General features: G+C 43.6%; 2 protein-coding genes across 8 annotated transcripts in view; both read left to right on the forward strand.

Moving 5' to 3' along the window:
• The first annotated feature begins 584 nt into the window (after positions 1-584).
• Positions 585-3,085, forward strand: LOC144039798 (heat shock 70 kDa protein 1). Its single transcript, XM_077553473.1, has 2 exons — positions 585-729; positions 1,019-3,085. The coding sequence occupies exon 2, from the start codon at positions 1,048-1,050 to the stop codon at positions 2,965-2,967; it is 1,920 nt and encodes a 639-aa protein (XP_077409599.1). The 5' UTR covers positions 585-729; positions 1,019-1,047; the 3' UTR covers positions 2,968-3,085.
• A 177-nt stretch (positions 3,086-3,262) lies between these two features.
• Positions 3,263-12,305, forward strand: part of LOC144039796 (DNA (cytosine-5)-methyltransferase 3A-like) — a 34,609-nt gene continuing 25,566 nt past the window's right edge. For 2 of the 7 annotated variants that reach the window (XM_077553465.1, XM_077553469.1), the window contains exons 1-4: positions 3,266-3,538; positions 5,962-6,036; positions 6,169-6,364; positions 8,690-8,797. In XM_077553465.1, coding sequence (XP_077409591.1) covers positions 6,296-6,364; positions 8,690-8,797 — 177 coding nt within the window. In that variant the 5' untranslated portion in view covers positions 3,266-3,538; positions 5,962-6,036; positions 6,169-6,295. Of the gene's footprint in view, positions 3,539-5,961; positions 6,037-6,168; positions 6,365-8,689; positions 8,798-12,305 lie in introns of all 7 variants that reach the window. The other 5 variants (XM_077553467.1, XM_077553471.1, XM_077553468.1 and 2 more) reach the window with 5 other exon arrangements.

Consider the following 12,305-nt stretch of genomic DNA (forward strand, 5'->3'; position numbering starts at 1 on the left):
AGGATTTTGAGGGTTATAATTGTCCTAAGCAAACTATATGTGTGTGTGTGTATGTGTATATATATATGTATGTATATATATAATGTAGTAATATTTTTATTGTGGTACATGGAAACTTACGTTTTTTGTTTTGTTTTGTACTTGTTAAGTTTGAGAACTAAGAAGCAGGGAATGAGTGAATGATTCCCAACACACCTTCTTTAAAAAAAAATAATAATAATAAAGTATTTATTGAATTACTATACACATAAATTAATTAGATGTATAATTTAATTGGTTAAATTGCATCAACTTTACACACATACATTTGATAAACATTTTTTTCATATTTCATAATAGTCTTGTTACATTAAAGATGTCAGACCCAAAAATAAACTATACGCCTAGCCTTGACTCGAATGTTCTCGCTGCGTCGCCTCAATGTCAGTGTTCTGCATAAAGCTTACATCACTGGTTACGCTTGTGATCCGTCCCTGCCTTCACAATAAGAGCAAATTCCTTCGTCTGCCATACAATTGCCCATATTCCACGAACAGTTTTATTTTATTTTGAAATCACCAACAGGAAGTTGTTTTTTTTGGTGATGTCACTTGATGGGGAAACGTCTGGAAGCGTCCAGAGTGACAGCTTAGGCAAGCATAAAAGCAGCTGAGGCACAGTCGAGGAGACAAGAACAAGATCCACAAGAAATCACACGAGAGCCAGAGACATCACAGAGCACTTTAAAATGTAAGTTGACAATTTTATTTTCTGGAAACGGCTCTTTAACTTTTGCTTTGTATTTGGATAAACTTTTGGGAATGTTGCCATGTAGACAGCCTCCTGTTGAATGTTTTCTTATTTAGCTGGGATATTCATCATGTTGTAATATTAAACAAATGATGTCATATTTATCATGTTTTTTGGCATCTTCCCACAATGAATGCTAGGCTCATTGACGACTTCCTAATGAGGTTGAAGTGTTGTGAAAATGGACGAATGATTTTTAAAGTGTTGCTGTAATTTGTCGTCCTCACAGACGAGCATCTTGACAGACTACAAAACAAAATGGTCTCAGCGAAAGGCACTGCGATTGGCATCGACTTGGGCACCACGTACTCCTGCGTGGGTGTTTTCCAGCATGGCAAAGTGGAGATCATCGCCAACGACCAGGGCAACAGGACCACGCCCAGCTACGTGGCGTTCACCGACACCGAGAGGCTCATTGGCGACGCCGCCAAGAACCAGGTGGCGTTGAACCCCAGCAACACGGTGTTTGACGCCAAGCGGCTGATCGGAAGGAGGTTCGATGATCCGGTGGTGCAGGCGGACAGGAAGCACTGGCCCTTCAAGGTGGTCGCTGATGGAGAGAAGGCCAAAATCCAGGTGCAGTACAAAGGGGAGGACAAGGAATTCAACCCGGAGGAGATCTCCTCCATGGTGTTGGTCAAAATGAAGGAGATTGCTGAGGCCTACCTGGGCCAACCGGTGTCCAGCGCCGTGGTCACGGTCCCCGCCTACTTTAACGACTCCCAGCGGCAGGCCACCAAAGACGCGGGCGTCATCGCGGGACTGAACATCCTGAGGACCATCAACGAGCCCACAGCGGCCGCCATCGCCTACGGTCTGGACAAAGGCCAGTCCGGGGAACGTAACGTCCTCATCTTTGACCTGGGTGGCGGCACCTTCGACGTGTCCATCCTGACTATCGACGGCGGCATCTTCGAGGTCAAAGCCACCGCCGGTGACACGCATCTGGGCGGAGAGGACTTCGACAACCGCATGGTGGAGCACTTTGTGGCCGAGTTCAAGAGGAAGCACAAAAAGGACATCAGCCAGAACAAAAGGGCCTTGAGGAGGCTGCGCACCGCCTGCGAGAGGGCAAAGAGGACATTGTCCTCCAGCTCGCAGGCCAACTTGGAGATCGACTCCCTCTTTGAGGGCGTCGACTTCTACACCTCCATCACCAGGGCTCGCTTTGAGGAGCTGTGCTCCGACCTGTTCAGGGGAACTCTGGAGCCCGTGGAGAAAGCCCTGAGGGACGCCAAGATGGACAAGGGCCAGATCCACGAGGTGGTCCTGGTTGGCGGCTCCACGCGGATCCCCAGAATCCAGAAGCTCTTGCAGGACTTCTTCAACGGCAAGGAGCTGAACAAAAGCATTAACCCGGATGAGGCGGTGGCTTACGGCGCCGCCGTCCAGGCCGCCATCCTCACGGGGGACACCTCGGGCAACGTCCAGGACCTGCTGCTGCTGGACGTGGCGCCTCTGTCGCTGGGCATCGAGACGGCCGGAGGAGTCATGACCGCGCTCATCAAACGCAACACCACCATCCCCACCAAGCAGACGCAGACCTTCAGCACCTACGCCGACAACCAGCCGGGCGTCCTCATCCAGGTCTTCGAGGGTGAGAGAGCCATGACCAAGGACAACAACCTGCTGGGACGGTTTGACCTAAGCGGAATCCCGCCGGCTCCCCGAGGCGTGCCGCAGATCGAGGTCACCTTCGACGTGGACGCCAACGGCATCCTGAACGTGTCGGCGGTGGACAAAAGCACCGGCAAGGAGAACAAGATCACCATCACCAACGACAAAGGCCGTCTCAGCAAAGAGGATATCGAGAAAATGGTGGACGACGCCCAGAAGTACAAAGCTGAGGACGATTTGCAGCGGGACAAGATCGCCGCCAAAAACGCTCTGGAGTCGTACGCCTTCAATGTGAAGAGCAGCGTACAGGACGAGAAGCTGGCGGCCAAGTTGAGTGAGGAGGACAAGAAGACGCTCATGGACAAGTGTGTGCAGACCCTCAACTGGATGGAGAGCAACCAGCTGGCAGAAACGGACGAGTTCCAGCACAGGCAAAAAGAGCTTGAACGAGTGTGCCAGCCAATTATCAGCAAGTTGTATCAGGGGGCGGGGCCAAAGGGAGACTGTGGGGGGCAGGCCCAGGCTGGCTCCCAGGGGCCCACCATTGAAGAGGTGGACTGAGGATTGTAGTTTAAGACATGCAAATGATGATAATAATAATGTACTATTGAAAATAATCATGTTGTTAATGTTATGTACATACTGTAATTAATAAATTTGTTGAGAAAATGTTATAAAAGTCTGATGTGTATCCATACAACAATAGACCACTTGATGTTTGAGCAAGTCAACGATCATCGATGGGGGAGCAGATTTATAAAAAGACAATTAAATATTTTTATCCGGATGGAGGCTGTCAGGTATGGGATGGCTTGGGGGCACCCACTCCGTCGGCAACTCCCCACCTTTGCACGACACCACGTTCAATTAATGGCTTTTTCAGCCATTAATTGAACCGGATCGTTAAAACATAACATGTATTAAGCCCCATAATCCGGCTGTCTTTAGGACCCCGCGGAGGCCATCGCCGGTGCTGCAGCGTCTGCGGCGCGCGCGAGAGGGAGACGGAAGCAGGCGGGGGTGCGCGAGACAGCAGCGGACGGAGAAGACCCGGTAGAGGGCGAGGGAGGGAGTGAGAGTGAGAGAGAGAGCGAGGAGGGGAAAACGACGGCCGTCAGGGTCGGACGATACGGTAAATACAATGATTACATTTTGGCCTAGCAGCTGTTTGCCTTTTGTTAGAAACACAACCACCTCGGATAGTCATTGCAACGAAACGGTGGAGGGCTGGAGCTGTGCGCGAAGCCTGAGAGTGAACTTGGGAGTTTTTTTCTTTTTCGGGGAGGGTGGGAGGAATGTCAAATCAAATATGGGGGGGCGGTAATGCTAACATCTTCCAACAGAGCGTAAACCGCCTCCCGGCGACACCGCCGGGTAACATTAAACCGGAACGCGAGCCGTCCCCTTTTAACCCAGCGACACATAAACGGAGACACATGAGCGAGTCGAGCCGAACCGTCGACTCCGCGGCGAGCGAGCATACGGGGACGCGCCTCCGGGGTGAACGGGTGCATTCGGTCCAAACGCGTGTGTGTGTGTGTGTGTGTGTGTGTGTTTTACCTGACCTAGCAAAGCTTATCGCCGCCACACACAGACACACAAACAAGCCCGCGTTTGTGACCGTCGTCCAGCATCACGCCGGGATTAGATGCTGTTTTTTTTGTTTTTTGTTTTGGACAAGTCACCCGCTAAAGGCCGCGTGAGGTCGCTCCTAATATTAATTGTAATAAAGATGGAGTATGTCAAGCTAGCGTAAGGACTCAACTACATTTCCGGCATGCGCCTATAAAGTAAAAGTTTCTACGGACAATGAGTAAACATGAGTAAGACTTGTCCTACTGTATTTCTTTGTAAAATATTATAAAGACTTTTGTTTATTTGTTATTAGCTTGACTGTAGGGCTGGGCGATATGGCCCAAAAAAAATAAAATCTCGATTTTTATTATTTTATTTTTAGTCATTTAGTCATTAATCGATTGAAGTAATAAAACCATATTTATTTAAAGGTTTCAATTATTCAAAATGGAATCCTAACAATAATCTATGCCAATTTTAAATAAGTTTTAACACAAATGTAACTTGTGCAACTTTTTAAATATTTAATCATTTATATATATATATTTTTAAATCTTTATTATTAGTAGTAGTAGTAATAGTATATTTAATAAATATTCATGTATAATATTTATATGTGTTTTCAAATTAACATGAACATACAGCTAATGAAATAGCTCTTCAATAAAAAAATATATACAGTATATACATATTGTTGCGCTTTTAGACAACTCTTTTTATGACCTATTTCTTTCAGCAACCGCTTTTCCCACCTTGACTTATCAATGAAGCGTTTTCCCACCCCTCTGGCAACAATTTCTTTCTTTCTTCTCCCACCAGTTCAGGCTTGTGCTTGGACCTTTGACAGGAGTCTTAATTTAAAAACCCGCTGGCAATACAGCTGGAACAACTTCTGTCCCATACACTTTCTATAGGCCTGTGGCGTCTGTGCATGTGAATATATGTGCGTGTGCGTGTGTGTGTGTGAGACCAACATCAAGCTTACTTGGAGGAAGGAGTTGGCCTGCAGATTGAGCAGCGAGACCCTTGGGGTGTTGGATGGTTATTGTACACCCTTTTCTGCAAAGTTTCCACCCATGGTTTTCCGCTGGCTCGCTGCCTGACTGTCTTTACACTGTACTCCACAACAACTCTAGGAAACTCACACACATGTACAGCAGGATTTATCTAAATCAAGTGTTTTGATTTAGTTTTTGTCTTCACGTTAAAAGTCCGACATTGATAGGTCTTGCATCACACTCCTGGATTGCAGTAGTACTTGCAGATGGTAGCAATGACGTGATGTTGGCAGCACATCAGAATAGTAAGCTCCAGCAAGATGGCAGCACCGTACGCTAGTGGTTAGCATGTCTGCATCACAGCCAAGAGGTCCTGGGTTTGAGTTTGGCTCAGTCCTTTTCTGTGTGGAGTTAACGTGTTCTTGCACGCTTGTGTTTTTTTTTTTTTTCCCAGATACTCCTGCTTCCTCCCACAGTTCCAAAACACATATGTGAGGTTAATAATTAGGGGTGTGCCAAAAAAATCGATTCTCATGAGAATCGCGATTCTCATTTAGTACGATTCAGAATCGATTTGAAATGTCCCAAAATCGCTTTTATTTAAATCATTTTATGCTGTCTTCCCTTTGTTTGTGTGTGCCTTTATTGGGAGCGCTGTTCATGTTGTACCCGATTTGGCCACTTAGGGGCAGTGTCGTTCCACGCGGTCTGATACACTGTTAAGTTGTAGCCACATTAGAGAGTAGAAGGAAAAAGTCACAATCAAGTTATTCCAATAAAAGTTTTTTTTTTTCTTTTTGCAGCGTGGAGCCGTCCTTTTGAGTGATAAAAGTGCCGCGAGTAGCGCACTAATTAGCATTAGCGTACTTAATAGAAAATCGATGAGGGTATGTGGAAAAGTAATGGTTGGATGGATTTTAGTGTATCGAGTTAACATTTTCTAACAAATGATCATCTTATCTGGGTTCATTGCGGGCTCCAGCTGACCCCTAAATGAGGACAAGCGCTATGGAAAATGGAGGGATGGAAATGAGATTTTGCAGAGGCACCAGATCAGGTGAGGAAAAGTTCAAACGTATTTGAACTCTGAAAATTAGATCACATTTTCACATGGGCAAAAATCTTCTATCGACGCAATCTTGCTGTTTTATTCACTCGTGTTTTGTACGTTTTTCTCTCTGCTTTTTAGGAGAAGGGAGGACTGAGTGATTGCCGGACAGTTTGAGGGGCAGTTTGAATGACGACTCACTTGCTGCTTCTGAGGGACTTTGATTTTCTACGTTTTTATTTTTTAACTTTGTAAAATTGCTTTGGTCATGCCGTCCAACAGTCCGGCAGTCGCCCAACTGCCCCAGACACCCGAAAACAAAACCTCCAACGATGCGGTAAGAAAAATTGTATAGTTTATTGTTCCTCTACAAGTGTATTTTATTCCCACAAATTAAAATACTTCCCAGGTGTCTTCTATGGGGACATGCTTTTGTCAAAATCTCTTCTTTCGCCTCGCTGAAATCTGCCTGTTATGAAGCGTTAATTTTGTCTCATGCAAATGAAGCACTTCTCACTAACCCCCCCCCCGGTGAAAAAAAAAAGCTAATTTTTTAACCTGTATTTAATCGTATTTGCTGACCCCTCATTCCATTCGTGCGCAGCCTAACAACGAAATTCTGCTTCACCGTGTTTGCTTTTAATCCAAATGACCCTTTGCATCCACATGCACTTTTGTTGTGTGCATATTTAGAAGAACGGGAAGTAATGCAATCTGCAATGTAAACGCGGCACTGATGATAAAGATGTAAATTGGCAGAATTTTGTTTGTGAGCAGTGAAATAAATCCACCTGTGGAAGTTCATTCTAATCTGATTATATTGTAGCTATTAGCCTATTGGGCTGTTTTGCAATTAGTTAAGGACCATTTATTGTGGATGACTTTGCCTTTGTTGTTTCAAATCTCAATTATTCCAACCGCGTGGAGTAAGTTCTATGTTTTACATTTTTTGATAATGGAAACAGTACATAATAATTCAGGAGCACAGAGAGAGAGGAGGGGGGGGGGGGGTGGGGAGGACACAATGCTGGAAAGGAAAATGGAGAGAGTAAGTTAGGTGTGGATGTGGAAAGCGAAAGAAAGAGGACAGGCTGTCTGATGCTGATGGGATCCTCCTCTTCCCTCCCGGCTTGCAGTCTGGTTGCCTAGCAACTGCCGCAGCCTAAAATAACCCGCCACCAGTCGGAAATAGACCAAAGATATAGGAACAGATTGGCCAGTCTGTGTGTTTGCGCTCTTTTGACACTCGCTAACATTGACATGGCGGGCTTCGCAATATGTGGCTTTCCTTTGCACTTGTCAGGCTCCCAATATTCCGTCCACCGGAGAGACACGACTGCCGTACGGGCAGCCAGCCAGTACTAGCCGTTCGCCGTACTGAATGATCATCCAGGAAGTGAGGCCAGAGCGTTTAGTCAGCGCGGCGGCGGCGGCGGCGGTCCTGTCGGAGACGGTTGCTAAGCAGTTTCTGCACCTCAGCAACCGCTCTCCTGTCACCGCAACGCAGGGTCCGGTAGAGGAAGCGGGGAAAGCGAGCAAATGGAAAACGCCGTTTTGTCTTGACTGAAAGCAGGATGTTGACGTTGATGTCAACACTATAGTCTAGCTGAAGTCGTCATAAATCACATTTCGTACAAGCTCAATCGGGAAATTGGATTTATCTCGCATCTGTATGGTCAGACCGCCTCGGAATTAGATCATAGTCCTGTGCACGCTCTCCGGTTGCAAGATGTTGCTAAGAACCAAATAGCGTTAAATGCACAAGATAAGAAAACAAAAGTGGGTCACACTATTCCAGGGGTCTGCAACTTGCGGCTCTAGAGCCACATGTGGCTCTTTAGTGCCTCTCCTGTGGCTCCCCGTCGATCTCTTAAAACAAAACAAAAAAGAAGATTTTTTTTTTTTTACATGTTAATTTTTTAGGGAAATATTCTTCAAATGAATTAATGATTACGTAAAAAATGAATAATAATATTTTTTAATTTTTGGGAGAAAATATTCTTCCAATGAATTGATGATTAAATAAAAAATATATAATTAAACAGGCAACATTTTAAAGTTGTTGGAAAAAGAGAGATGAGAGGTAGACAATTTTTGTTTTTTTTAAAACACCTAAAAATGTCCAAAAAGGACAATCAACAAGTATGAAAATTAGGCTAGTTTTTTAGCAAAAAAAAAAAAAAAAAAAAGTTATGCTGAAGATACCAGCTTTCTATGTACGGAAATAGAAATATAATATATATAAATAGACAATAATAATAATAAAAAAAAAAAGTTTATGTTGACCCAAAAGTAGCACAAGATGATCAGGAACTGAAGAATTGTTTTATCAATGTACCAAAACTTAGCAAAGCTACTTGAACCTATCACAGAGGTAAATCGGGTTGACGCATACGACACATAACGCTTCAACTAGATTTGAGCAGGAAGTAGAAAACGACATCATAAAAAGCATCGCTAGACGCAGCTGCTAGAATACAAGAGCTGGCACGGATCTCAAAGCGTGACACAGCAGGAAGAAATTATTACAGAAAAGGGAAGCCGCTCCAACTCAATCCAAACAAATTCCAAAAGACGCAGCTTGCTCCTCTATTGGCAACAGTACGGTATGCAGTGCAGCTATTTCCCGCGGTGCTTAACACGACCTATTTATATTGACCAGAGTGAAGATGGAGCCGACCAGGAGAGTCCAGAGGAGGCGACTGTTGGGAGCCCCCCAAACAAGCGGCGAGTGGGCCGTCCGAGCAGGAAACGCAAACCGTTTCTTCCTGTGAGTACGATCTGCTTTCATGGGCCTCGCGCCAACCTACTCCGCAATCACCACCTTTGATCCTGTTCTGATGCTTTGCTGAGTGTCCGATCTTGTTGACACTATTGGAGATGACGTCTCGTACAACCGCCAAAGGTCGCAAATATTAGAGTGCGTCACTATTTGACAATCTTGGGGAGTCATTGTTTGGCACGGGACCTGCTGAAACTTATAATTAGCATGGATGTATTTCCTGCATTCCTGGCATTGCTGAGCGTCAACCATATAAGGGCCCTATTTTCGTGCCAGTGCAGGTTAACTGTGCGCATGATGGGGAGTTTTCTTTGTTTTGCTTTGTTGCTAGGTAGAATTTATATCACGCCATTGGTTGACTCCCGGCCAGTGGAAATCAATTACTGTGCATCCACCACACCGGTCTACCTGCGCTTTTCACTTTTCACCACCTGCGCCCCAACTTAGACCTGGTTTTAGCGAGTTTAAAATCGAGTCTACTTTTGGACACCAAATTGCCAGATGCACCAGAATAACGAGGTGTAGCACGGTCTACCATAATATGGCCTTAATACTCAAATACTTCAAAATAGAAACTGTTTTGATTTCCCGTCTCATTTGATTGTGTGACCGTTCAAATACAATTGCTGCCGATTGCCTTCTCCTTTGTCCAAAATCATCGCCGGACAGTGGGTGAATCTTGTCACCTCACTCTCTCTTTGTCGAGAGAGAAGCACGATCGCTGCCTTTTTTCGGGGGGGGCGGGGGGGGGGGGTTGTGTTGAGAGCTGATGTGAGCAGCGAAGTGAAGGTTGGCACTGAGCTGATAGCGATTGTCCTGTTCTGTGTCAACGTTACGTGCTACATTTCGTTCCAAACAAAAAAAGTTTGTATCAAGCCATTACTGTTTTATAGACCACAAATGACATGTTTTTTTTTCTTCCAAATAGTGTTTTGTTTTTTTTTTCGTAGTACAGAACATGATCATCTTCTGTGGCGTGAAGTCAAGTTCAAAATTCAAACCCTCGACATTCCTTCCCCCCCCCCCCCCCCCCAATAATTTCGTAATCAGATTCATATTATTTTAAGGTTTCTTGCGGGGGGGATGCTGGCTGAAATTTTACAATAGTGTACAGTAACGGTAAACATTTCAACATTGAGCAAAAATGGGATCGGATCTATCGACAAAATAATTAATTAATGTGGATATAAGCATGATGTTTGTGTCTTTTCCCCCCATTTCACTCTCCCATGTGTATTGTTTGATTAAACACTCTTTGTCAAAAACAAAGATTGAGCCAGCTGCCAACCTGTCATACACGTATGAACCAAGTGCAGTCATGTGTGACAGGGAGCAGGTCTGATCATGTTTTGCTGTCTAACCAAGTGGGCGGGGCTAAGCGTGGGCTTGTCTCGCTCAAACATGCACACAATGTTGCAGTTTTTTTTTTTAAATTGTAGCAGAAATGTCCAGAAAGTTCCTGTGCTGTTTCCTCTCCTAAGATGATGATACGTGATGTCAATCTTATTATTTTTTAATTTTTTTTTGTATTCTCGTTGACAAGTTTAGCACCTTAGATTACTGAATATGGTATTTAAATTGTAAAACTGAAGTTAACATTTTCTTATTTTAGATGACTGGGTGACTGTGCACGTTAGCCAACTGCTAGCTCCCCATAACAAAACACCAGCAGGTGGAATGACCTTTACAGCTCAAAACAAAAAAAAAAATCCTAACCCCTTATTTAAAATTAATAAGTCCTACAGTGAATATGGTCCAAACTGTCACCACTTTCCAATCCAGTCCCGCTTTTAAAGTGGCTGCTTTAGGGAAGCTTGAACGTGCTAATCCTTTCCTGGCGACGAGCGGCTAAGCTAACGCTAGCTAGCTCCTGTGGATTTCTGACTAGCTACTTGTTGGACTCCTCATGCTCGGTTATGATAAAAGTGTGACAGAGTCGGCACCTTGGCTTGTCTCGCGCTAATTGGGGATGGCTAATAAATGTTAGCCAGGTATAAAGTTTTGTTGTTGGGGTTTTGATTTCTTTAGTCGCTGCAGTGCTGCTCTTTGCTCTTAATTCCATAAGGTGAAGGTAAAGGACACCTTCCGTCTTCTCGGTCTTTTTCTGTGTCACATGTTGACCATGTGGTGTTTTTCTGCACGTGTTCTCCATTTGAGGCAGTGCTTTTAGACCAGAAGAGTCTCAGATCAGGTCTGGCTCGATCTAATTGATTGGAGATGTTGCAGTATAACATAAGATGACTTCCATTAACTTTTACTGTAAAGTTTCTTTGGATGTTCTGCTTTGAAACTAACCCTGGAGAACCCAAGAACCCTTTTCTTCTTTGGAAAATTATGAATTATACATTAAATGATTGCTATAAATTCACTAAACACCAAAATCTATGTTTTTTTTCAATGTTTTTTTTTTTTCAATTTATTCCCTAATTTAGGATTAGGGCAAAATTTGACCTTTTGGGATTTAGGGGTATCATTTTGAAAAATCTGAATAACAAAAACTGTCGGTAAACTATTTAGAATTTAAGAAGATGATCAATCAAAGACACAGCTACGTTGAACAATAGAATTTTTTTTGTTTTATTTGTTGCATTTTAGCCATCTTGTCGCCACCACTCTGGCTCATGTAAGTGCAATATTCATCCACTAGATGGCCCCATGCAGGGGTCAGAAGTGGCACTCTAGACTTTTGAAGTTAAATTTGTAAAAAAAAAAAAAAAAAGGTCTTTGTTATTTGAGTAGCAGAATTTATAGGGGTCAAATTTGACCCCGTGGGTTCTCCAGGGTTTTAATTAAGGCATATTGTCTTTCTTTCTTTCTTTTCTTTTTTTTCTTTTTTTTACTGTGTTGGAAAACTGTTCCCAGTGAGAGTAAGATTACATCTTTATTTTTGAACCATACAAGTTCAAATATATCAAAAAGTACATCCGGTGATTTATTTTCAATGTGTATATGAAAACTTTGAACCCTGCACAGTATGTTTTTTCTTTTACAAGGATAATACATGTCAGTGCAACTAGAAATGCTTCACGTACAATATCTTTTATAATAATAATAATATATTTTGTTTTCGTTTTGTAGATGTATTTCGTTTAATCACCTAAATAAAAGACATGCACACATAAACGCACACACACGCTCACACACAAAGTTGACACCTAAGTATGTTTTAGTGCTTTTTAAGGCAGGTGCTGCCAGATTAGACGACAACGGGCCTGTCAGTTTGGTGAGGTAGTGATTAAAGCTTAAGATCGCTATCTTCATGGTCAAAACAATGCAGGCGGGCTGGTTTTCTTCAAAATACTCTTGCAAAGCAGAAATTGAGGCATTGGTACAAACCCCAATTACTATTAATAGATTGTCTTTTGTATTCTATTCAATTGATTATTGTTAATAAGGTGGGGGCTTTAGGACCCAGATGCGGGAAGGCAGAGCAAGGAGGCAGAGGTGCAGTCCAAAAAGAGGTTTTAATTTCTAATCAAAAAAAGGCTAACTTCAA

Source organism: Vanacampus margaritifer, chromosome 19 (assembly GCF_051991255.1).
Source record: "Vanacampus margaritifer isolate UIUO_Vmar chromosome 19, RoL_Vmar_1.0, whole genome shotgun sequence".
Taxonomy (NCBI): domain Eukaryota; kingdom Metazoa; phylum Chordata; class Actinopteri; order Syngnathiformes; family Syngnathidae; genus Vanacampus; species Vanacampus margaritifer.